The 26,831-nt window shown below is 39.3% G+C and overlaps 2 protein-coding genes across 2 annotated transcripts; both read right to left on the bottom strand.

Moving 5' to 3' along the window:
• Positions 1–18,936: 18,936 nt before the first annotated feature.
• Positions 18,937–20,647, bottom strand: LOC110692407 (isoleucine--tRNA ligase, cytoplasmic-like). Its single transcript, XM_021869405.1, has 5 exons — positions 20,603–20,647; positions 20,441–20,538; positions 20,081–20,159; positions 19,825–19,983; positions 18,937–19,174 (listed from the first exon to the last, which is right to left on the bottom strand). The coding sequence occupies exons 1-5, from the start codon at positions 20,645–20,647 to the stop codon at positions 19,145–19,147; spliced, it is 411 nt and encodes a 136-aa protein (XP_021725097.1). The 3' UTR covers positions 18,937–19,144.
• An 817-nt stretch (positions 20,648–21,464) lies between these two features.
• Positions 21,465–22,114, bottom strand: LOC110692434 (splicing factor U2af small subunit B-like). Its single transcript, XM_021869427.1, has 2 exons — positions 21,755–22,114; positions 21,465–21,647 (listed from the first exon to the last, which is right to left on the bottom strand). The coding sequence occupies exons 1-2, from the start codon at positions 21,845–21,847 to the stop codon at positions 21,507–21,509; spliced, it is 234 nt and encodes a 77-aa protein (XP_021725119.1). The 5' UTR covers positions 21,848–22,114; the 3' UTR covers positions 21,465–21,506.
• Between the last annotated feature and the right edge of the window lie 4,717 nt (positions 22,115–26,831).

Raw genomic sequence — 26,831 nt, 5'->3', positions numbered from 1 at the left:
TGTTCCCCAATGCCGACTTTGCCTCTTGGGAAAGAACGTACCGCCAGTGTTCGGAAACATATAATCAAGAGATCCTGGCGGCTGCTGAAGAAGAGGCGTTGGGAGATGCGTTGGAGGAGGAGGAAGAGCCGGTTGTGGCGCTTGTGCCACTTGGGGGTAAGGCATCAAAAGAGGATGCAGCTGAAGCCGAGTCCAGCAAGAAGAGTGCTGACCAGGCGGCAGCTGCTAATACTGAACTGCCCCCTTCTTAAGCTTAATGTATTTTTTTTTTCACGGCCTGCGTGCCGTTTGCTTTGTATTTACCCGGCCAGGGGGCCGGGGCTTTGAATATTTTGCTGGTCTTTAATGACTGGCTTATTTTTAATCAAATTTTTGTTTTGCTTCAAATTTGTCTAAGTATTCCATATCTAACATCCCATTGTTCACTAGACCGACTGTTGTACATGGCCGAACGTTGCAGACAGGTACAAATAGTAAGTACACCGCCAATGCCCCTGGACGACTGGTTGTCTGTTTCCAGGATAGACGATCAGTCGGCCATTTATTCAATCGGTATTCGAACTATTTTGTTTGGATCCTTTTTAGGCAGACGTGCCTGTCTTTTTGTAATTTTAACCAAGTAGGAAAGTGGTCTGACCAAGTAAATAGTATTACCTAGTCGCCAAGGAATTAAGTAAGTAGGATAACAAGCGGCGGGTACCGGTTGTTTCCCTTTATTGCCAACGTTGGCTTTTAACTCGTAATTTTTTAACCTAGCAAGAGTAGTGGTTGAGAGTCCCTGTTTGTTAAAAACAGGCGGACGACTCATACCTTTTAGGCTCCATACTAAGTTTGAGTGACTATTAAGTTAACATAAGAGTTACTTAGTCTTCGTCACACTCTAGATTGAATAGTAGAGGTACCAGGCGGCGGAGGCCGTCTGATCCTCTTGATTTGCCAATGTTTGTTGGCTATTAACTCAATAGGTTACCTAGTAGGAATAGGGGTTTGAGTGCCCTTGTTTGTTTAAAACAGGCGGACGACTCAAACCTTTTAGGTTCCATACCAAATTTGAAGGAGTGACTATGAGTTAACGTTGGAGTTACTCAGTCGCCGTCACTTTTGTTTGAGAAGTAGAGGTACCAGGCGGCGTAGGCCGGCTAGACCCCTTGATTCGCCAATGTTTGTTGGCTATTAACTCAATAGGTACCCCCTGCATTTATCCCAAGTAATACAGGCGGTCATCTGACTCAGATGTCAACTGCTACCACTGGTTTGGTTAGTGATAGAGTTATCCTTGTCTCAAAAACGGCTACGTGGTTGTCCTTGGGGACAGTCGTATAGGTGCCGTGTAATTAGTTTATAGAACAATGTTCCACCCAAAAGGGAGCTGCTCTCTGCGACGAATTTCATCCGGAGGGATGCTGTCGGACGCCTGCTATGATGTTGGGACAGGTCGTATTAGTTTTGTAGATTTGATCAGTTGGCTTGGCACCTGGTCTGATCATTCGGCCGGTGGCCTTGGTAAGTTCTTGGTGAACGTAGGTGCTAAGTAAAAGAAGGGTAGCCGCCTGTTAGGCACAGGGTCGGCCAGGCCCTGATCTTTTTAGCTAAGTATTGTGAGTAAAATACTCAATGGAGAGTAGCCGACTGTAAAGGTACAGACGGCATGCCCCTCTGAAGATAGAGTGAAAAACTCAATGGAGAGTAGCCGACTGTAAAGGTACAGACGGCATGCCCCTCTGAAGATAGTGAAAAACTCAATGGAGAGTAGCCGACTGTAAAGGTACAGACGGCATGCCCCTCGTAATACAAAATTGAATAGTAAGTGCAAACTTTATTAAGTAGCTCTTTACTTTACATCATTCAGAAGAAATATTTTTTAAGATTATCTACATTCCAAGTTCGAGGCAACGGTTTTCCGTCTGGTGTTTCCAGACGGTAGGTACCGTCCCTGACTTCCTCATAGATTCGGTACGGTCCTTCCCAGTTGGGAGTTAGTTTGCAAGACTCATTAGCCCTACCAACTGCTTCCATTTTTCTAAGTACAAAGTCTCCTACTTTGAGTGGACGCCTGTGTACTTTTTTGTTGTATGATCTAGTCATTCTCAGGCGATAGATCTCATGGCGCAAAACAGCATTGCCCCTCTTTTCAGGAAGTGAGTCTAATGCCAGGCGCATGGCTTCCCAGTTTGCCTCTTCGTCATATAGCATTACTCGAAGAATCGGCTCGTAGTGTTCTATTGGAAGAACAGCTTCCGCACCATAAGTTAGGAGGAATGGAGTTTCTCCAGTCGCCCCTTTTTCAGTCGTCCTAATGGCCCAGAGAACATGTGGTAGTTCATCCGCCCATAGGCCGCCTGCTCGTTCAATCTTTTTCTTGAGACCGTCTGAGATGATTTTATTAAAGGCTTCTACCTGGCCGTTTGCTTGTGGACGGCCGACAGATGCAAAATAGTTTGCTATTCCTTGGTCTCCCAACCAGCTTTTGAGAACAGGCGTCTCAAATTGGGGACCATTATCAAAAACCATAGACATGGGAACCCCGAACCGAGTGATGACATTTTTCCAAATGAATGAAATTACATCTTTCGTCTTGATTCCCTTTACAGCCTCCGCCTCTACCCATTTAGTGAAGTAGTCAACGGCAACAAGTATATACCTTCTGCCGCCTGTAGCAGGCGTATATGGACCCAGAATGTCCATGCCCCACTTAGCAAACGGTAGTGGGCTGTGAATGGTAGTGAGGTCAGTAGCCGGACGGTGAATTAATTTGCCAAACCTTTGGCACTTGTCACATTTTTTCACCATCTCCATTGCATCTGCTTCCAAAGTAGGCCAAAAGTAGCCCTGCCGGCTTGCCCTTTGAGCAAGCATCCTACCACCTATATGAGAAGCACAGTAACCAGAGTGAAGATCATCTAGTATCTCTCGTCCCTTTTCAGGAGTAACACACTTTAAGAAGGGTTGAAGGTACCCCCTCTTATGAAGTTCTCCCTTAATCATTTCAAAACAGGTGGCTCGTTTTTTCAGAGCTGCCGCCTGTTGAGGATCATCCGGCAATGTACCGTTTGTCAGATATGCCCTGATTGAATCCATCCAGGTTGAGCTTCTGTCTAGGATTCCAATAGGGTTTTCCTCGATGCTTCTCTTCTCCATTACTTCCCAAAAAACAGTTCGAGGAGTATCGGAGGAGGCGGATGATGCTAATTTTGACAGTGCATCCGCCTGGTTGTTTTCTGATCTCGGCACTTGGATCAGATGGAAATCCTCAAGGGAGCCGACTGCTTGTCGGACCGCCTGTAAGTACTTGATCATGGCCGGATGGGTTGCTTCGTATTCGCCATTGTACTGACTCACTATCAATTGTGAATCAGAACAGGCGTCTATTTTTCTTGCCCCTGCCGCCTTGCACATGCGGATCCCAGCTAGTAAAGCTTCATATTCTGCCTCATTGTTTGAAGCCTGAAAACTGAAGCGTAGAGCATACTCGAACCTGTCGCCCTCTAGAGATTGACATACGACGCCTGCTCCACAACCATTTGAACTAGAGAGTTAGGAGGACGAGTCATCTCTACAATAAAGTCAGCAAAGGCTTGCCCCTTCACTGCTTTTCTAGGCTCGAAAGTAACTTCGAGGCTCTGTATTTCTATGGCCCATTTGATCATTCGTCCTGACGACTCCATGATGGTAAGGGGTCGCTTGATTGGTTGGTCTGTATACACGACGACTGCATGTGCCAAAAAGTAGGGCTTTAATTTTTTAACAGCCATGAAGAGTGCAAGACCAAATTTCTCCACTAGGGGATACCTCAACTCGGGTGCTGACAGCCGTCCCTTTCAGCAAGGAGAACAGCGCTTAACGCATGATCAGAGACGGCTAGGTACATGTAGAGATCCTCTTTGGGCAAAGGGCTGACCAGCCTCGGCAAGGAATGCAAGTGAACTTTTAATTTCTGGAAGGCGGCCTCAGCATCCTGCCCCCATTCAAACCTTGCCTTTTTCTTAATTGCCTGGAAAAAGTATAGGCATTTGTCGCCTGATCGGCTTAGGAATCTCCCCAAGACCGCCAGACAACCTGTTAACTTCTGAACCTCTCGGATGGTACGAGGCGACTGCATGTCAATGACCGCTTGCACCTTCTCAGGGTTCGCCTCTATTCCTCTCTGATTGATAAGGAATCCGAGAAATTTCCCAGACTCAAATCCAAATACACATTTCTTGGGATTGAGCATGACATGGTGCCGCCTGAGTGTGGCGAAAGTTTCTCGGAGGTCCGTCAGATGATCTTTCTGAAGTTTAGTCTTGACAATCATATCATCAATATATGCCTCGACGTTTCTCCCAATCTGATCAAAGAACACAGTGTTGATCATTCGTTGGAAGGTAGCCGGGGCATTCTTAAGACCAAACGGCATGACCGTGTAACAGTATAACCCCTGATCAGTGACGAAGGCCGTCTTCTCCTGATCTTTCTTCCATAAGGGAATTTGATGGAAACCAGAATAGGCGTCCATAAAACTCATCAAGGCATGACCGGCTGTTGAGTCGACCAGGTTATCAATTTTAGGCAGAGGGTAACTGTCTTTGGGGCACGCCTTGTTTAAGTCTGTGTAGTCTACACACATTCGCCAGGTGCCATTCGTCTTTTTAACAAGTACAACATTTGCAACCCAGTCTGGGAAGTAACATTGCCGAATGAACCTTGCATCAAGTAATTTTTTAACTTCGGCGGCTGCCGCCTGACTTCTTTCTTCGCCATGGTTCCGCTTCTTTTGCCGTACCGGCTTCTTTTTTGGATCCACAGCGAGTTTATGTACCGCCAGATCAGGACTAATGCCTGGCATTTCATGGACTTCAAATGCAAAGATGTCCTTATATTCTTTCAATAAGTTGTGAAAGTCGTCACCAAGGTTTCTCAGAGCAGTCGTCCCAACTTTGACTGTTCGGTCAGGACGTGAGTCGTCTAAGATCAGGTCCGCATGCTCACCAGCCGGCTGAGGGCGGAACTCATCCGGCCGCTCCTCTGCCAATGATTGCTATTTTCTTGCTTTTCTTGCGGACTCTGTCTGGGACGCCTTTCTCTTTTTGTCGCCTATTTCTTGAACAGGCGCACTCTCCTTGACATTGTCAAGGTCTGTTTTTTCTCCACTTGACCCAGTGGCCATAACAGTGGGCTTGACATCCGAGAGATAGCACTCTCGGGCCATCCTCTGATCTCCCCTTAGGGAGCCTACTGTTCCATTATCCCTCTCAAACTTGAGCAACATAAGAGACGGGATTATAACAGCCTTGGAATTATTCAGGGTTGGTCGACCCAGAATCATGTTGTAGGCCGAGAGTTCCTCTACTACTAGGAACCGGACTACCATGTATCGTCCTTCCCCTTTTTCGCCAAGGCGAATGGGCAAATCTACTCGTCCTAGTGGGTGGACGACTCCTCCTCCAAACCCTACTAAAGGGTGGGAGGCCGGATGTATGCAGTCCGTCTGATATTTCAGTTTTGACAGACATTTGCTGCTGATGAGATCTGAGGAGCTCCCGGTATCTATGAGGATTCGGCCAACTCTCTGGTTGGCCACTTTACATTCAATAACGAAAGGGTCGTCATGCGGCCCCCTTATTCCTCCTAGATCCTCTTCAGGGATGACAATCTCAGGAAATGTATATTTGGACGGTCGTTCTTGGTGAACGGAATTTACATCTAACCGCCTTATATTATCTTTGTTGCCCCTAATAGTGGGGCCGCCTCCTGAGAAGCCGCCTGCAATGGTGTAGACGACTGCATCATCTGTATCGGAGCTGTCGGCCTGTTGATTCTTTTTGGCCGACTGCTTTTTTGAGGAAGTGTTCCCCGTAGATTTCTTGACATAAGTGTCAAGATCACCTTGCTCAGCCAGGCGGTCTAGGTACCGCATGAGACTGATGCAGTCATTGGTGTGATGACCAACGTCATCATGATAAGCACAGATTTTATCTTGGTTCCGGTTGTTTGCAGAACCCTTCATGGGGACCGGCTTCTCAATTGAGATCCGTCCCTTTATTTCTTTTAGGATAAACTGGTTATCCTTGTTAAACACATACTTTGGGGAGTATGGTTTGAATTCTTTTTTCTTTTTCTGGGCCGGCTGTTTAGAGGAATCAGCCGCCCAGACCTCTTTTCTTTTCTCATCTTTGTTAGACGACTGTTGATGTCGTCCTTCTCTTTTGTCGAACCTTTTCCCGTCCGACTGTTTTATCGTACACAGATCAGTCGCCTGTATATAGGCTTCTGCTTCAATCAAGGCCTCTTGAAGAGTCGCCACCCTTTTTCGAACCAAATCAAATTTGAAGGTAGACCCATCTTTGAGACCTCTAAAAAAGTCGGTATAAGCTACCTCATCCGGTAACCCTTGAATCTGTATTCTCATCAGGTTGAATCGCCTGATGTAAGAGCGAAGCCCCTCCTTCTCGCCCTGCTGAATTGTTCCCAAATCAAGGGTCGTTTTCTTCGCAGGGATGTTCATGGCGAAAATGGAGGCAAATAAGTAAGCAAGCGTCCTGAAACTGTTTACACAACCAGTCGGCAGGTTGCCAAACCATTGCTGTGCGATTCCCTTGAGAGTCGCTGGGAAACACTTGCACCAAGTGGGATCATCCAACCCTTGAAGGTATATCAGGTTGGTGAATGCCATCAGATGGTCTTCTGGGTTAGTAGTGCCGTCATAGGCGCCTACTAGTACATTTTTTACTTTGGCCGGCTAAGCGGCTTCAGTAATTTCCTTGGAGAAGGCCGACGGCTGTTCACCAAGTCTAAGCAACCGTAGCTGCTAGTCCATAGGTTGGACGTTTTTTGCTGCAGGTCCACCAAATGGAGGTGGCTGCATAAAATATTGTTGTTGCGGCACAAATGGTAAGTTTTGGTACCGCCTGGGCACTATGAAAGCCGGACTGACGGGAGGTGCCGCCTGACTGACTCTCATGGTACGACTGAGTATGCCTCATCGAGGCATTTCGCAAACTGTCTTGAAAATTTGAAGTAGAAGCCGACTCTGACAATCGGTCACTCTTCTTCTGCTCTAGCAGTAGCCGAGCATCTGTGAACGTTTGCTTTGACCCGTCCGCCTGAATATGACGAACCGGTTTCCTATTTCCTGTAGGATAACGGAATTTTGTGAAATCAAGGGCAGGTGGCTCCCGCTTCCTAGATTTAGGATGAGGAGTCGCCTCTCGCCCTTGAACTGGCTTCCTCTTCTGTGAAGTGGAAGGTTTCTTGGCCGACTGCTCCTTGACTGAAGCAGGCGGCTTCTTGTTGATCAACTCTTGGATCTCTCCCTTGAAGTCCCTCATGAAGGTCATGAGTTCGTTCCTTGTGATGGGAGCAGACCCATCAGTCGGCTGTTGCCGAGCAGGCGGTGCGCCTGCTGGCTCGCTTCCTGTTTGAAGATGCTCCCGTTCCCTCCTTTCGGTATGACGGGTACGTCGGGCCCTTAGGGTCCCGTCTGGAGCTGTATGAGTTTCAACTTCAAATTCACTTTCAGTTTCATGGTCCGAGTGAACTTGAGGGTCGTTTAGGGGACGCCTCTCTTCAGGAGTCGGTACAGACTTGGATGCCATCTCTGAAGTACTCTCCCCACAGACGGCGCCAAATGTTTCGGGGTTTTCTGATGTCCTGCGGGAGAGTTACAATTCCGAGACTGGAACCGGACGCCTGTACCTGCAAAATAACGGAGACTCCTGAGAGCTCCGCCTCCAACGGTCAAGTTAGTACCTGATTAAGGAGTAATTAATACGGAAATTAAAGTAATAAGATCTCTCTAGGTGAGAGTGTTTAATGTTGGTAATCTGCGTTGTTAGCGAGATTAGCCGGTTATTAGTGTTCCGTATTGTTTCTGTTCTGTTCCGTTCTTCAGGTGAGATTAGTTGCTTGATCAATTGCTCTCTCAATTGCTTGATCCCCTTTAATGAGGATTAATTAAGTATTTATAGTCTTGAGAAGCGTGCCACTCTCTAGGTTTTGGGTAAACCTAGGGCTGACCGGGCCTCTAGACAGGATTGGGCCTTGTTGGCCGGTTTTCCCATTTGGCATGGGTGGACACGTGGCGTGCCTCGATTGGTCCGTAGAGGACAAATCTGTGATTGACACGTGGCAGGCTCCTATTGGCCTACGTGAAGGACACGTGGCGGAACCTGGTTGGTCCACTTGTCAGACGGTGATTGGTGGATAAAAATCCCCTAATCAAAAGGTTTTCTCGCTTTTGGAGATCCCTTAGAGTTCACCAACTCAAGTGAATTTCTCAATACCCAATGATTGGTATTTATAGGGAAATGTTCTTAAGAATTCCCTTCATCTTTTAACGTGGGACAGTTGGTAAAAAGGAAAAATCAAGATTTAATTTAATTCTAAATTAAATTAAAAGGCCAAAACAATCACTAAACAGTAAGTGGCACAAGGAGAGTAAGGGGTTAGGTGAGGACCACACGGGAGGACCAAATCACCCTTGGTCCTTAAGCCAAATCTCAAAAAGATGGCTCCAACCACATGGCACCAGCTGGCGTGGCCTGCCTTGGGCGCCAAGGCTGCATTGCTTGCGGCCTGGCACCTTGTTTGGTCCTTCTAGCGGGCTGCTAAGCGCTGCTGGGCATCTTAGTTCGTAAAATCTCTATTACCTTATTTAATCCTTCGGATTAATACGTCGCTTCGATTCGGTTACACGATTGGGTGTGACCTCAAGGGGTCAATCAAGATTAAGTTATAATATTAATTATACATTAATATTACTGATCGAAAGCGGCCTCCAGCTAGGCATTCTGATCACTTGACCTCACTGAATAATTAGCTTTCCTAATTAACTCCGAACCTTCTATCGGAATAATACACTTGTTAGCTTGTTTCTTATGTTACTTAATGTCTCTTCATGAACTATAAGGTAAGATTCTTCGTCATCTTTATGAAATCCAGAAATGTTTCTCGATTTTTGAGTTTGACTATCAATAAGCAGATGATTCTAAAATCCATTTGAGCACGGCTATGCATTTTCACAGTCTCCCTCTTTGAGAGGCCTTGAAAACAACAAAGACATGTACCCTACTATTAATAGGGGGACATTCCCAGTCTTGCATTGTTAGCTTCCTTTACTAAAAAGCCCTAGCCGCCCGAGTGTCGCCTTTATAATTCTATTGTATGGCAGACATTAGCCAACATCAAATCGGACTAGTACTCAAAAAAGAGAACATACAATACTCATGGTTGAGGAAAGAGGTTCTGATAGCCATAATGAGTAATATACTTATGACGATTGTTAAATCTCTTAGATCATTGTCATAGGTCGATCCAGTACAGTTCCAAACTAATACCTGTGCAAATGATTTATGACAATCATGTCCTTCTAGCACAAGAAACGGTGCTATAAATCATTCTACACACTAATCTCACGTGGTCTAGTCGTCCAACTTTCAAATGACCTTGATTAGGGATAATTTCAATAAAATATTCAATGTTCACTTAATAGGTGTTTCTTTATCCAAGACATTGTCTTGATACCCTATTTTGAATATTCTCCATTCGAATGACTCATTATTTAATTCTAAACCACAATTAAATAGAAATGGAATATTTAATTACTCCATAAATGAATGGTTTAACATAGTGTTTTACATTTAAAATCTTCAAAATTAATTAAAACACACAAACAGGGAAATTAAAGCCAATCTCCAATATGCCTGATTTCCATTGCCTCAACGTGCTTGTTGTGTTTCACTTGAGGAAAAGGTCTAGTGAGTGGATCGGCTACCTTGTCATCCGTTCCAACCTTATAAATTCTAATTTCACCTTCAGACTTCCATTCCCTTATCATGTGAAATCGCCTCTAGACATGTTTGACTTTCTAATGTTCCCTTGGCTCCCTAGCCTAAGCAATAGCTCCATTGTTATCGCAATAGAGATCTATTAACCCTTGATTGATGATACAAAATTAAGTTCACCAATGAACTTACGAATCTAAACAGCCTCCTTAGCTTCTTCTGAATCTGCCAAGTATTCAACTTTAGTTGTAGAATAAGCAGTTGTGCTTAGCTTAACACTCTTCCAACTGAACGTTCCTCCATTTAAACAAAATATGTACCCGAATTGCGACTTGAAGTCATCTTTGTCAGTCTGGAAGCTTGCTTCGGTGTAACCTTTAACAACCAAATCCTTACTCCCACCACAGACCAAAAATTTATCCTTGTTCCTTTTAAGGTACTTTAGGATATTCTTGGCCGCAGTACAATGCGCCTCTCCTGGGTCTGATTGGTATTGGCTCGTAGTACTCAAGGCATACGATACATCCGACCTAGTACATATCATGGCATACATGATCAATCCAATAAGCGAAGCATATGGAATGTGACTCGTCCTCTCTCGCTCATCAGGTGTCTGCGGACACTATTTCTTGCTGAGAGTTACGTCATGTGACATGAGTAGGTGGCCTCTTTTGGCTTCCACCATATTGAATCGTGCCAGCACTTTATCGATATAAGTACTTTGGCTCAATCCAATCATCTTCTTAGATATATCCCTATAGATCTAGATGCCCAATATGTACTGTGCCTCCCCCAAGTTCTTCATTGAAAAACACTTTCCAAGCCAAGCCTTTACAGACTCCAACATTGGAATGATGTTTCTAATGAGAAATATGTAATCGACATTTAAGACAAGGAACGCGATGTCACTCCCACTGACCTTCTTGTAAACACAAGACTCATCTTGATTCTTGATAAAACCAAACTCACTAATGGCTTCATTGAATCGCAGATTCTAACTTCTGCTTGCCTGCTTTAGTCCATAAATGGACTTCTTAAGTTTGCATACCTTCCCAGCATTATTTGGATCAACAAAACCTTCCGGCTGTGTCATGTACACAGTTTCTTCCAAAATCCCATTGAGGAAGGCAGTTTTGACGTCCATTCACCATATTTCATTATCGTAATATGCGGCAATTGCTAGGATAATCCGGACATACTTAAGCATGGCGACTGGCGAAAAGGTTTCATCATAATCAACGCCGTGAATTTACCTGTAACCATTTTCTACCAATCTAGCTTTGTATACATATACATTTCCATCTTTGTCGGTTTTCAACTTTAAAATCCATTTGCAACCGATAGGTGTGTAACCTTCGTATAAATCAACCAAGTCCCCTACTTGATTTTCAAACATGGAGTCCATCTCAAATTTCATGGCTTCTTGCCATTTTGCAGAGTCAGGGCTCGTCATAGCTTGTTTTTATATCGCTGGCTCATCTTCATCCATAACTAGGATGTCTTGATTCTCGGTTAAGATAACACCAAGGTATTTTTCTGGTTGTGATCTTTGCCTTTGCGACCTACGCAGATTACTAGATTGAGCATTTGCATTATCATTTTGACTTTGAACGTTGTCGGTTTGACTCTAACCATTGTCAACAACTACTTCTAAAGCACTTTGATTGTCAGTGTTGTCAGTTTAACTTTGTTGCTCATCTTCTCGAACTTCATCAAGTTCAATTTTCCTCCCACTTGTCATTTTGGAAAGTTGCTCCTTTTCCAAAAAGACACCATGCCGAGCAACAAATACTTTGTTCTCAGATTGGTTGTAGAATTAGTACCCCTTTATTTCTTTTGGATATCCCACAAAGAAACATTTGTCAGATTTTGGTGCAAGCTTGTCAGACATAAGTCTTTTGACATGTGCTTCACAACCCCAAATCTTAAGAAAAGACAACAGTGGAGGTTTCTTCATCCATAATTCATATGTAGTCTTTGCAAAAGCTTTTGACGGAGCGCGATTCAGTGTAAGTGTCGCAGTTAGAAGTGCGTGTCCCCAAAAAGATATAGGAAGATCGCTAAGACCCATCATTGATCTAACCATGTCTAACAGAATTCGATTTCTCCTCTCTAACACTCCATTCCATTGTGGAGCTCAGGGAGGGGTCAATTCTAAGAGAATACCATGTTCTTTCAAATGATCGTCGAATCCGTACCTCAAATACTTGCCACCTCGATCTGATCAAAGTGCTTTGATTTTCTTGCTAAACTAATTTTCCACCTCACTCTGAAATTCTTTGAATTTCTCAAAAGATTCAGATTTGTGCGACATAAGGTAGACACATCCATATCTACTAAAGACGTTCGTGAATGTGATAAAATAGCGATAACCATTTCTTGCGGTTGTCCTCATTGGTCCAAATACATCCTCGTGTATGAGGCCTAACAAGTCACTAGCCCTTTCTCCCAACTTGGAGAATGGCCTCTTTATCATCTTGCCTAGTAAGCATCCTTCACAATTTTCAAACGACTCTACGTCGAATGAATCAAGAATCCCTTCATGAAGAAATTTCTTATGCGTTTGATGTTAATGTGGCTAAGACAACAAAGCCACAAGTAAGCTTGATTCGACACCACAGTCTAAGCCCTTTTAGTGGTATCATTAACAGTATAAACCTGTTTGTCTAGTGAAATCACATAAAGACCTTTTTTTAAATGTGTCGTACCATATAAAACTTTATCATGATAAAATGAACGACTATTGTCTTTTATCCAAAATTAAATACCTTTGACGTCCAACGCTGAAATTGAAATTATGTTTTTGGTAATGTTTGGAACATGATAACATTATTCAAGTTCTAAAAGAAGCCAAGAGGGCAAAGACAAACTTAGTGTCCCAACGAATACGACCACAATCCTTGCTCCATTACCGACCCGGAGATTCACTTAACCCTTCACTAGCCTCCTACTTTTCCTTAGTCCCTGAGCATTGGAACAAAGGTGTGAGCCACATCCGGTATCTAATACCCATGATGCTTTGTTAGTAAAGTTAAGGTATATAACAAAATACCTGATCCAGAAGCAACGGTTTCGTTCTTCTTATCTTCCTTGAACTTGAGACAATCCCGTTTTCAATGTCCCTTCTTCTTGCAATAGAAACATTTGAAATCGGATTGAGAAGAGGCTACCTTCTTTTCCTTGTTGCTCATGGTAGCTTTTGACTTTGGCAAAAAGGTCTTCTTACCTTTCCCTTTAAAGCCTTTCTTCTTGCCCGAGCACTTGAATGGCTTGCCCTTCTTAACCATCAGCATATCATGCTTCCCCTCATCCTTGAGCATTTACTCGGGCTTTAACACTCCATGAAGCTCAATGAGGGTTTTCTCCATGCTGTGCATATTATAGTTCATCTTGAACTAATCATATCCTTTGTGCAGCGAGTGGAGGATAATATCAATTGCCATCCCGGTTGAATACCCACTCAAATAATCCGATCATTTTAAGTACATATGGGCTGACTAGCTCTCCTTCCTTGAGCTTGCTCTCAAGGATTTGCCTGTTGTTGTTTCCGACACCGCGCGAAAGCAAAACCTGATAACCGGATTGCATGCATAATAATTACAACATAAACAAAAGCATGCAAATAAACAAATAACAAAAACACAAACAGAAGAGAGAGAAAGAATACTAACCCTAGAAGCGTGCTTCGCTCAACCGATGAGCTTAGACTTGAAAGTTTCAAGTTCCGCGAGTGCGAGAACCTCCGAGGGCTCAGACCCTCGCTACCAAACCGCAACCAGCACCGACCCCGTAGTTCACCAAAATAACTTAGAGTTTACGAACAAAGGTTTTCTCTCTTTTGGAGATTCCTTAGAGTTCACCAACTCAAGTGAATTTCCCAATACCCAATGATTGGTATATATAGGGAAATGTTCCCAAAAATTCCCATTATCTTTCAGTGTGGGATAGTTGGTAAAAAGGAAAAATTAAGATTTAATTTAATTCTAGATTAAATTAAAAGGCCAAAACAATCACCAAACAATAAGTGGCAAAAGGAGTGCAAGGGGTTAGGTGAGGACCACACCTCCCTTCCTCCCCAAGCCAAACCTAAAAAAACCGGCTCCAACCACAAGGCACCAGCTGGCGTGGCCTACCTTGGTCACCAAGGCTGCCTCGCTGGCGGCCTGACCCCTTGGTTGGGCGTGCTAGCTAGCCCATGCGCTAGCAGCCCTGCACCAGCATGCCCTCGTATCACTGAGGACTGTTGGACGCTGCTATCGCTAGCCTAGTAGCTTGCGTGCTACTGCTGCTACCTTGCGCAAGGCCCAACGAGCAATGCTTGCTGCTGGCCTTGCTTGCGTGGATGGAAGCACTAGCAGCAGCTAGCTAGGCCTAGCGTGCTAGCTTGCGGCTGGTCTCGCTAGCACTCGAGCTCGGCCACCAAGCCCCAGCTAGCACCCGCATAGGGCTGCTGGGCTTGCAGCCTTGCTAGCGCTTACGGCTAGCTGCCATACATGGTCTAGCCCTTGCTTGGCTAGGCTAACGCAAGGCTACGACTATTATTTGACTTGTTGTTTGGATGATTCTTCCGTCTCGTCGATTCTTAAATTCGACTTGACTTTCGACACTCTAAGCTCGGAATCCGACGTCTTAGTTCGTAAAATCTCTATTGACTTGTTTAATCCTTCGCATTAATACGTCGCATAGGTTCGGTTACACGATTAGGTATGACCCGAAGGGTTCAGTCAAGATTAAGTTGTAATATTAAATATACGTTAATTTTACTGATCGGAAGTGGCCTCCAGCTAGGCATTCCGATCACTTGACCTCAATGAATAATTAGCTTTTATAATTAATTCCGAAACCTCTATTGGAATAATACACTTGTTTTAAGGACATCATTCCTTTCAAGGGTGACGTAGGGATGTCTGGTGAACTAGGTTGTTGACTAATCCTCCCTCTTAGCAAACCTATATACAAGTATAGAGGTAAGTAAAGGATCGAACCACTAGGAACGGTTATGCTTAAGTTTTTCCAATATGCGCCTAAGCTAGATCGAAGTCAAGGGTCAAGAATAGAGTAACTAATACTAATCAACTACCAAAAAAAAGAAACAAACACTAGGGAATGGGGATCAACAAGTAATCTTGACAATTGCAACAACTTGTGAAGGTCATGTCAATCAATGGTTGTGAAGACTAATGATAAGAGCTATCAATTAGGATCAAAGATCTATCTCCTAATCGTTAAGCTAGGTTTCCTCTATGAATAACAAACTAGGAGAATCACAATTCAAACCAATCAACAATTGCAAATCCTAAATCAAGTGATCATGTCATTAGGAATCACAATGCAATCTAACATCGTTCTCAAGGCCTAATCAAACTAAGCACATGCAAACTTAAATTAATCACTTTCATCACAACAATCAATCAACATAATTCCCAAATCCATCACAAACAATCACTCATACAAGTTTCACCCAAACCCTAGCAAAATAGCTACTCAAGAATTATCATCAAATCAATAAGAAAGTAATGAAATCAAGAATAAACAAATATGAAGAACAACTACACTAATTAAGATTCAATCATCAAAACCCAATTAAACAAACATGAAATTAAACAAAGCAATAAAATGAGATAGAGTTAGAAATGTTCATTGATGATTGAGAAGATCTTCAATACAACTGTCATCCTTGCATCATCAATCTCTCAAATCACCATTGAAATATCTCACTTTCTCTCTCTAAATCTACTCCTAAACTAACCCTAAAACTAAAGAGAGAAACTTTCAACTAAGCCAATTAATTGCTTAATGAATTACTTAGTGAAGAAATAAGAAGAAGGGCTATTTATAGAATAAAGGAATCAGGAAAAAATCCCGGAATAGACAAAGCCAAGCGTGCCCGCGAAAACAAGGGTCAGAAACAGGTCCCAGAGGAGCGCGCCCGTGCAACTAGAGGATTGTCGTGGCACAGCGTTGCTGCCGTTTCACGGCGGTTGTTGTCATGTCGCGACAGTGGCTGTCATGGCGTGGTGGTGGCTGTCGTGTCGCGGCAGAGTTTTCCAGCGCGCCCGCACTGCTGGAGCAGGGGACTTTCCTTCGGTGCAAGCTTCATGTGGATTGTGCCCTCTTTATGATCAACACTAGGTATGGCAAATTCAAAATAGAGTTTACGGTGGGTTCAACACCATATTTTCATGTGAGCATAGCATGCGAGCGCAACCACGTAGTCTTGGAGTTAGCCATCACTTGTTCCATTAGCTTTCATAAGCTAAAGCTTTGCACCAAAAGGCCTCTTCCGACCCGGAGGATCATCGTGATGAGTCTGGAGCTTTGCCTTAAACCTACAATTAAAGGAAATGAACAAATAAAAGGGAAAAACACTAGAAAATCCACAAAAGTGGACAAAAACACAAAATAAGAAAGAATAAGGAAACTAAAGAGAAAATGAATAAAACTAAGAATTTTTTAAGAACAAAAGCTATAAAAAGAAGGTAATAACAACCTAAAAACTCATCAAATGAGTGCCATAAATGGCACTTGTTTCGGGGTTTTCTAATGTCCTGCGGGAGAGTTACAATTCTGAGACTGGAACCGGACGCCTGTACCTGCAAAACAAACGGATGCTCCGGACGATTGGAGATCCGCCTCCGACGGTCAAGTTAGTACTTGATTAAGGAGTAATTTATGCGGAAATAAAAGTAATTGGGTCTCTCTAGGTGAGAGTGTTAAATGTGCGTCCTCCCCCTTAATGAGGATTAATGGGCATTATTATATGCCTTGGGATGTGTGCCAGTACTAGGTTTAGGTTAAACCTAAGGCTGACTGGGCCTCCCACAATGATTGGGCCTTGTTGGCCGGTTTTCCCATTTCGCATGGGTGGACACGTGTCACATTGCAATTGGTCCAAGGAGGACGAATATCTTGATGACACGTGGCAGGCTCCTATTGGCCTACATGAAGGACACGTGGCGAAACCTGGCTGGCCCACGTGTCGGATGCTGATTGGTGGATAAAAATCCCCTAATCATTTGCCCCTCACAGGTGGCACGTGACTTGTCACGTGTCACCTGTAGCAGGCCGTCGCACCATGTTTCGGGGTTTTCTGATGTCCTACGGGAGAGTTACAATTCTGAGACTGGAACCAGACGCCTGTACCTGCAAAACAAACGGATGTTGCGGACGATTGGAGATCCGCCTCCGACGGTCAAGTTAGTACTTGATTAAGGAGTAATTAATGCGGAAATAAAAGTAATTGGGTCTCTCTAGGTGAGAGTGTTAAATGTGCGTCCTCCCCCTTAATGAGGATTAATGGGCATATTTATATGCCTTGGGATGCGTGCCAGTACTAGGTTTAGGTTAAACCTAAGGCTGACTGGGCCTCCCACAATGATTGGGCCTTGTTGGCCGGTTTTCCCATTTAGCATGGGTGGACACGTGTCACATTGCAATTGGTCCAAGGAGGACGAATCTCTTGATGACACGTGGCAGGCTCCTTTTGGCCTACATGAAGGACACGTGGCGAAACCTGGTTGGCCCACGTGTCGGATGCTGATTGGTGGATAAAAATCCCCTAATCAGCACTCATCACCCAGGTAGTTGTCTTCAACATCCTCACGCCGATAGCTACACGCTAATCTATTGTCGAAGTCCTCCTACTCCTAAATCTCCCTTTCATTATGTTTTATAAATTTTATTTCACGTCGACCTTTGTTTGCTTTGTGGATGATGGGTTGGAGATCAGATCAAAAATTGCTCAAGTTGATCTCTTTAAGTGCCTCAAAATGTCTTGCTAGAAGATGTGGAAGATGATACTCCACATAATTGTAGCAAAACAATGAGGCGACCACAGTGCAGTGTTAAATCTAATCAAGGGGGCACGGTAGCAATATAGAAGGGATTTTATTATTGCCGGCTGTCGAATATCGTTTTCGGAAACAATGGTGGTCGTTGTCTTGGAGGGGATGACGGCTAAAATTTCTATGTGGATTCATATGACCCACGAGACTCAATATGTTTAGTTAGTTAATATTTGAAATCAATTAGTTACGTAGTAATTCACTATCCCCCAAAGTATACCATCGTTCTAAACAAAAATAATTACCCTTCACTTTCTCTACTTTTAAATCCTAGAATCCTAATAATCGTCATCACCTTGGAGACAACAACCACCATTTTTGTCGGAAACGATATCCGATCGCCGGTGATCCAAGTTAAGTCTACTATATTTTCTCTAACTCAATAATTTATTTGTTTTTACTTATTATTATTTCAACTTCCTCCTCCACCATCACCACCGTCCATTTAACGACATCACACGTTCCTAGCACCGATGAGCCACAAATCACATGTTATTAGTATTGATATTAATTTATTTTTTGAATCACCACCCACACGATACCGCCATATCAACTGTGGTTTTTTTTAAAAAAAAATATTATTGATATTGAAAGTATGTTGTAAAATTAATTGAAAAATAATGTTGAAAGTATGTTGTTATATACTTATTTTAATTAATAACGTTGAAAGTATGTTGATAGTAATTTGGTTTTGTGTTCATAATTATCCTTTTTTTTATTCATCTCAATGTTAAATGTGAATTTTTTAGATTAATGGTATTTACATACAGAGTACATTAGATGTTATCATATAATATATTATTTAATTAATTCATTTAAATGTCTACTTGTATAATAAATTTTTTGTAAATTTTACTAATATTTAATTAAGTATATTGATGGTTAAAGTTGTGTCTCGTTAAATGTACGCACTACTACATTTTTTATCTAATCCAACGACAAATTTCGTTGTATTAGGTGTTAAAAACCATTGTATTAGACCTAATCCAACACCTGTATACCGTTACATCTGCTGGCATTGATTAGGTACATGCCGTTGTATTAGCTTGATACCTACTCCAACGGCATTTTGGCTGCCATTGTATTAGATGAATATACAACAAAATCATGATCTATAGACCTAATCCAATGGCAAGGCTAATGCAACGGTATTTTCCACCTACTACAACGGTATATGTCACCTAATACAACGGTATATTTTCTCCTAATACAACGGTTGTACATGAAATATACTACATGTTATATTTTTTTGAGGGAATACATATATATTTTGTTAGTTAGTTTAAATTTAAAAGGTAACAATAAATATAAAATATATTAATATATTTATAACAATAAACGAAGTATATATAATATGTACGATACATTACAAAATATTGTTTCCATATATATTACACTACCGATACTAACTAATAATAAATAATAAAAGTTTACTAATTAAAAATCTTCCAAAATACAAATCCTAATCTTCACAAACTCGAACTAAATAAAATTAGTCACCGACGTGTACACTCCATTTGTTGAATGACAATATATACTTCATTCATCTCCATCTAGCTCGCCATGCACCTACATGCATGTAAAAATAAAAGAAATGAATACTTGAATATAACGATACAAATAAGGCACTGTAAATATCATGTTGTCATTAAGAAGCATAGCTGGATACAAATAATAGACATGCAACACCGTTGAGATATAGAGCGTAACCACCTAGTTCATGTTAGCAGTGCTTTCTTTGAGAACAAAAAAACTAAATTTGTACATCACATTTCAAGGAAATGTTTACAGACATTTGGAATTAAAAAAAAAAAACCAAAATTAACACACAAAGTTCAAAATAAGCAGAACCAAAGTCAATCAACACCCAAACTAGGAGAGTGAAAAATCCAAAATAGAATGAGTAAACAAGAAGTTAAAAGAAAAATGAAACAAAAACATAAATTGAGCTGCACCATCAGAAACTGTGCTGCAACAGCATCGACTCAGATAATTGGATATGCAATAGTATTTTTCCTTGCACCAAGGCTCCCCTACGACAAACCACAATCTTATTCCTTTTGAATGGAAGAGCGGCCATTTTATATTAGATTATGACTATAAAAACATGAAACTGCATGATAGCTAAGAAAACTTATTAAGTATACGTTGGATATAAAAATTATCAATAAAAATGCAAAGTATCAGCTTAGCCTTAAGTAGTAAAGGATATAACAAACCTTTTCCCCTGATTCTCTTTCAAGTTCTTCAATGGAAGAAATGACTCTCATTTCTTTTCCATCCTCACTCATCCAGATAGGAAGCGGTGTTTCCCAAAATCTGCTTCTACTCACGGCCCAATCTCTAGCATTTTCAAGCCAATTGTGGAAACGTTTTTCCTAAAATTTATGAAAATAAAAACTTGAATTTTAAAACACGGCAAAAAGAAACATGAAGACAAAATTAGAACATATGATGATATAAATGAAATAGAACCTTGACAAAATCAGGAACCCAATAGGTCTTTTTAATGTTCTCAAGCAATTGGTCTTTGATACTTTCCACTCTAATAAACCTACAGATAAAATTAGCAAAAGATCAGTTAGTAGGAAAAATGTCTTAACATGCCCTTGCATAAAAAAAAAAAACATATTCAGCTATATGACACATAATGATAGCTAAATACTTCATTAAAAATATCTTGATTGCCCAAGATAATCCTTAATACCGAATGTAAAATTGTAGCAAAATGTCAGGATAGTAATTAATTTTCTACAATTTTCACAAATAAAAATTAGACAGTCAATTCTCTACATAAATTCAAAAGCAGTGGCACAGAAATCCCAATGTACATACCAGCTGGGAATAACTCTATAAATAAGGGGTCTTTCAGATCTCCAATAGAAGGGATACGAGTGAGTAAAATTTCCTTGTTTGAGAAGCCTGCCTCGTTGCTGCATAACAAAAAGAAATAGCATGAGAATTCCAAACTTGCATCTGTATAGACAAGCCAATTACAGAAATAAAATAACAAGCACCAGGAGTAGCAGTACTACACCACATGGGAGTGACAATACAAATTAACTATTTTAATATGCTGCTTCAGTTTTCCCCATAAGATCAAGAATGCTGGTAAGCCAAGGTCAATACAAGCTACAAAATTCTTTCTTCCTTGAAAAAAACTTTTCTTTTATTACAGGGAGAGAAAAGGGTATAAGCATTTTATGGGTATTAAAATTATGAAATAGTCATATTTGAAGCAAAGTTAGCAAACTCATATTCGGGATTTTATAAACTTAATAGTGGGAAAATTCCCTTTCCCTTTTAAAAAGCCAATTCCGTTCAATATTTAGGAAAATTTGAACTCCCTCCATTCCCTCACCTCTAGTCTTGACAGAGTACCAAATATATATATATATGGGTTCAGTAAAACGGTATTCCAAATTTAATCATATAATCAAGAGAAATCAAGTTGCAAAGACATAACCTCTTAAACCAAAGCCTTTAAAAATCAATTCTTGTTCTACCCTTGTAGGTAAATAATGCATCTCAAAAGTAGATTCTCAAAAGTTCTCCTAAGTTCAAGAACCACAATCATCTCACAACAAACCAATAGTAAGGGCAGGCCGGAAACATGCTCACAGTATTATCAAAACTACTAATAGAAATCAAGCATGTCACCTAAAAAACTTCCAACCTCTTAATCTCAAAATCAATAACCTATATTGCAATTGTGGTATCCACTATCAAGCCCTTTTAAATATATAGACTACAACTCTTCTTACTAAATTTCAGCACAATAATACACAATTACAGCATCAATAAAACATACTCTAACACCGTTTGCCATGATATTTTGGTACTACATATTACAAAAATCCCTAAACCATGCAAGTTGAAGTTTACAGAACCAAGCTCAAAATTATTTAGCAGCATAAAACATGGTGCAAGGAATTCTATCAAAAGTATAAGATAATATACCAGCATAAAACCTTCCACTCAAGTTCCTAACAGCTTTAGCAGCATGTTCTTCCTCTCGAAATTGCACATAAACATTGCCCACCTGCACCAGAAGAGGAAATAGGGAATGGAAACCATTGTCAAAATTTGTACAGTTGCACTCGTATATGATAATTTAAACAATCAGGGTAAGGTAATCGGAAACAATACCATGTGGTCAGCCAAATTGTCACAAATGTTGAGACTCTCAATCTCCCCGTACTTGTTTATTGCCTGGAATAAATCCACGTAGAAATCCTGCATTTAATTTAAAAAACTATCAATATATCATCTATCTAATGATCAACTTATAAATTCAAACAAAAACAGACAGAAGTCCTAACAATTTCAAGCATAACATAGAGTAAAAAAGCAGATTGATTACTAAATTATTCATCACCAAATTAAAGTTTACTAAACCGAACACAAAAATCTAGTAGTGTAATAATCTCACCCATAAACTAAAATACAAACCCCAAAATCTCAACGGAACACGAAAAGCTAAAAATTCGACAATTTAATAACACAACATCACCAGCAGATAAGTTTCATTACTGTTTAACCAAAAAACAGAGAAATCTTCAAAACTTAAAACTTAAAACACAAAAAACACATATTTTTAGGGATATTTTATTCAATTATCAAATTATGCTCGAAAAAGAACATATTTTAAGGAATGTTTTATTCAATTATCAATTTAGGGTAAAAAATTCAGAGGGAAATTTGATTCAAACATCAAAAATAGTTAAGATTTCTCAAAAACAAAAACTCAAAAACCACGAAATAATGAAATTATTTAAAGAGAAAAGAAGAAAAAAGCACTAACCTTCAGGAAAAATCGTTTCGGGAGGGGGAAACGACGAGAGGTGGGTTTGTACCAACTCCTTGCGCCACTGCCGCCGTTACTAGGACCGACCGACGCACCGACAACATGAAAGAGGAAGAAGAGAAAGAAGATAAGGAAGGAGCAGGAGGTCGTTGATTAGGGTTTGTTTGAGGAGAGAGAAGAGAGAAGAAAGAGATAAAACGACGCTTGGAAACAGAAAGAAAGAGATAAAATCTAGCAGTGTAATAATCTCACCCATAAACTGGAAATTTCGTTTTGGCGCTTATATAAAAACAGTGTCGTTGTATTAGCCATTTTGCCGTTGGATTATCCTAGGTGGGGCGTAGGATTAGAATGTGCCGTTGGATTAGGAAATACTGCCGTTGGATTAGCCAAAATGAGCCGTTGGATTAGCTGGCCTAATGCAACGATTTTTTAAAACCGTTGTATTAGCCCAGTTTTTGATATAATTAACATTATGCTGTTGTATTAGCCTTGTCTAATAAAACGGTAATAAAAGAGCCGGTGTATTAGCTCTGTCTTCACCATTGCATTAGATAAAAAATGTAGTAGTGACGAACTCAAGTAATTATGTTGAAAGTATGTTGTTATATACTTATATTAATTAATGATTTTGAAAGTATGTTGATAGTAATTTGGTTTTGTGTTCATAATTATGCTTTTTTATTCATCTTAATGTTAAATGTAAATTTTTAGATTAATAGTATTTGCATACGAAGTACATTAGATGTTATTAGGTAATATATTCTTTGATTCGACTCAATGTCTACTTTTATAATAAAATTTTTGTAAGTTTTTACAAATATTTAATTAAAGATATCAATGGTCAAAGTTGTGCAACGGCAAATGTACAAACTCAAGTAATATATTTAAAAATTAAAAAACAGAGGAGTGTTATAAAATTACAAAATAAATAAAATATGCTATAAATTCCCTACATATTATTAACAAACTAGATCAAGGATACGACATTTTTAGATTGAGACGTGTTATCATTATTGATTATGAGAATTGCTAACAATTATAAATAAAAAATGTCGAATTGTTAAATTAGGTGGAATAATATGCATATTTAAACTGAGATTGTGGTCTAAGGATCAAACCTCTTGGGACTTTTATATCTCTTGCTGATGTAGTTTAGATACTTCACGGTGATATGGAAACTGATGCACATATTCATGCATCTTATTCTGATGTAAGTCAGACTTTTATTCATATCATTAATAATGATTTAGTTAAATAATATTAATTTTTTTTAAGCTTATTTTTTTGAAGGATTTGCAACGGGCCATGAGGATTTGTGGTAGGGGCTTTTTACTTGTTTTTTTGTTAGCACAAAGACAAATTTAAGAAATTAAGGATAATTTAATGAGTACTACTAATAGTCCTATCTACAATGATCCTTTATTCATAGTAAATATTGATTCAATCATTACATTTGTTAATGAGTTGAAGGAAAATAATGGTAGTGGTATTATTGGTTGCAATGTATCTCTTGGGAATATAACAGATCCAGTTTGAAAATAATACGAATCGAGTATTTTTAAAAAATATAAAAAAAAATACCTTAAATTTAGTAGTAATAAAAATTTAATCTCACGTCCTTGTCAATAATTGATCATGGAGATAGAAGAAGATGTTTGTCTTCTTTAATAAAACAATGGCGGAAGATCCTTTTTTGAGAAGATTGTTTTCTCCTCTTTTCCATATTTCATCATTACTCCCTATTGTCTTTCTATGTAATACAGAGTCCGTTTTACAGAAAATAGAAAATAGGGAGTTATGATGAAATATGAAAAATAGGAGAAAATTGCCTTCTCAAGGAAAGATTTTCTGACATTGCCTTCTCACGGAAAACAAACATCTTCCTCTGTCTCTTTGAGTAGTGATTGACAAAGACGTGGGTTTAAAAATTTTATAACTATTAAAAAATATAGTACACGTATTATTTTTAGTTTTTAAAAAATACACAGAGTAAAGGAGAAATATTACTAGTTACTACTCCATATTCATTGAATTTACTCCATATATTTTTAAAATACAGAGTGACAGATACGTGTATTACGAAGCATTCTAGTAATTTTTAATTTTAAATGCTTATTAAATTAATATACTAAAAAATTGGTGCAATGTCCATTGCATTAAATAATAATAATAACAAAAAAAAAAAACACAACTGGTGCAACATTCATTTTCTTTTACCATAGAGGTTACACATACAAACTTACACTTGGGAATTTTTCCCGTATGGTTTCAGGTGCAAAAATTATAGGGTAATAGGTAGTCTTCTTTCCGTTATATGATGTTCTCAAAATATGTGTGATCAGGGGTTTTCTTTAGTGGTCTTTAATTCTATTATATTTCCATACCTTATATAAAGTAATGGGTACAAGATTACACTTATGAATAGTGTGCTGTCAATTATACACTTCAAAATGTGCATTTACATGTTTACCCTCATTAATATTTTCAAGTTTTAATTTTTCATTCAATAAAGTTAATTGTCTTTTTTTTTACTTTAATAATGTTAATTGGCTTTTTCTTAACTATGTAAAATAGTGAGCGAATATTTATACCCTGGAATATATTTGGTTACATATTTTCCCTCAATTTAAATAAACTATTTAGAGGACATAATTGTCCAAAACGCTATTCATAAGAGTTATTTCAAATTATAAATCAATGAAAGATTATTTGAAAAACTTCTAGTTAATAAATACTAGAAGAAAATTATTTATGAAGTAAATTTTCTTTTCTCCCTAAGTGTATGTACCAACTTTCTAAACAAAAAGAATTATACTTTACTGTCTCTACTTTCAAACCTTAGAAACCTTGTAGATGTCATCCCCTCCGAGACAACAACCACCATTGTTGCCAGAAACGATATTCGACCGCCAGCAATCCAAGTATGCTAAGTCTACTATCTTTTCTCTCACTCAAGGATTTGAAGTCAATTAGTTACGAAGTAATTCACTTTCCCCCAAAGTATACCATCTTTCTAAACAAAGAATTAGCCTTCACTTTCTATACTTCTAAACCCTAGAATCCTAATAATCGTCATCCCCTCCGAGACAACGGCCACCATTGTTGCCGGAAACGATATCTGATCGCCGGAGATCCAAGTTAAGTCGATTCTCCTTTCTCTCACTCAATAATTTATTCGTTTTTACTTACAATTATTTTCAACTTCCTTCTCCACCACCACCACCGTCCATTTAACGACATCACATGTTCCTAGCACCGATGAGCCACAAATCACATGTCATTAGTATTGGCGAATCACTACCCACACGATACCGCCATATCACCTGTGGTTTTTATTCTTTTTTTTTTTAATATTGATGTTGAAAGTATGTTGTTAAATTTATTGAAGAATAATGTTGAAAGTATGTTGTTATATACTTATATTAATTAATGATGTTTAAAGTATGTTGATAGTAATTTGGTTTGGTGTTCATAATTATCCTTTTTTATTCATCTTAATTCATCTTAATGTTAAATGTGAATTTTTTAGATTAATCGATTTACATACAGAGTATATTAGATGTTATCATATTATATATTTTTTGATTCGTCACCTTGTCTACTTGTATAATAAAATTTTTGTAAATTTTAACTGATATTTCACCATATACCCCTAAGTTTTTTGTTTATTCATCATATACCCTTGAATTTTTTTTTAAATTCATCATATACCTCGAGTTTTTACAAAAATACACCATATACCCTTAAAGACTAATGATTGTTAACTTTGTTAGTCATTAGGGTTAATTATGACACGAAATTACCTTAAATGCATTCCCCTACTCCCAAAACCACCATCATTCCTTTTTTCCACCCCGAAAACTACCTCAAAGTTCTTTTTCTCGTCCTCAATATCAATCATACGGATATGGTTATGAAGATTTAGCGTGGTTTCAGGGATAGGGGAAGAGATTTAAGGTTGTTTCGATGTATAATTAACCAAATTCCACTCATTTTTTTATCATTAAGGGTGTATGGTGAATTTTTGTAACAACTTAGGGATATATGGTGAATTTTAAAATTTCATGGGTATATGTTGAATAAACAAAAAAATTCAGGGTTATATGGTGAAAGATTGTCAAAGTTGTGCCTCGTCAAATGTACATACTCAAGTAATAATAATGTTGGAAGTATGTTATTTTATACGTATATTAATTAATGATGTTTAAAATATGTTAATAGTAATTTTGTTTTGTGTTTATAATTATCCTTTTTTGATTCGTCTCAATGTTAAATGTGAAATTTTTTATTTATAGTATTTACATACGGAGTGCATTAAATGTCATTAGGTAATATATTTATTTATTCGTCTCAATGTTTAATTTTATAATAAAATTTTTGTAAATTTTTACTAATATTTTATAATAGATATTGATA

Source organism: Chenopodium quinoa, unplaced genomic scaffold (assembly GCF_001683475.1).
Source record: "Chenopodium quinoa cultivar QQ74 unplaced genomic scaffold, ASM168347v1, whole genome shotgun sequence".
NCBI lineage: Eukaryota > Viridiplantae > Streptophyta > Magnoliopsida > Caryophyllales > Amaranthaceae > Chenopodium > Chenopodium quinoa.
Note: the sequence above shows the minus strand (reverse complement) of the source record. Positions and strands in the feature narration are given on the sequence as shown.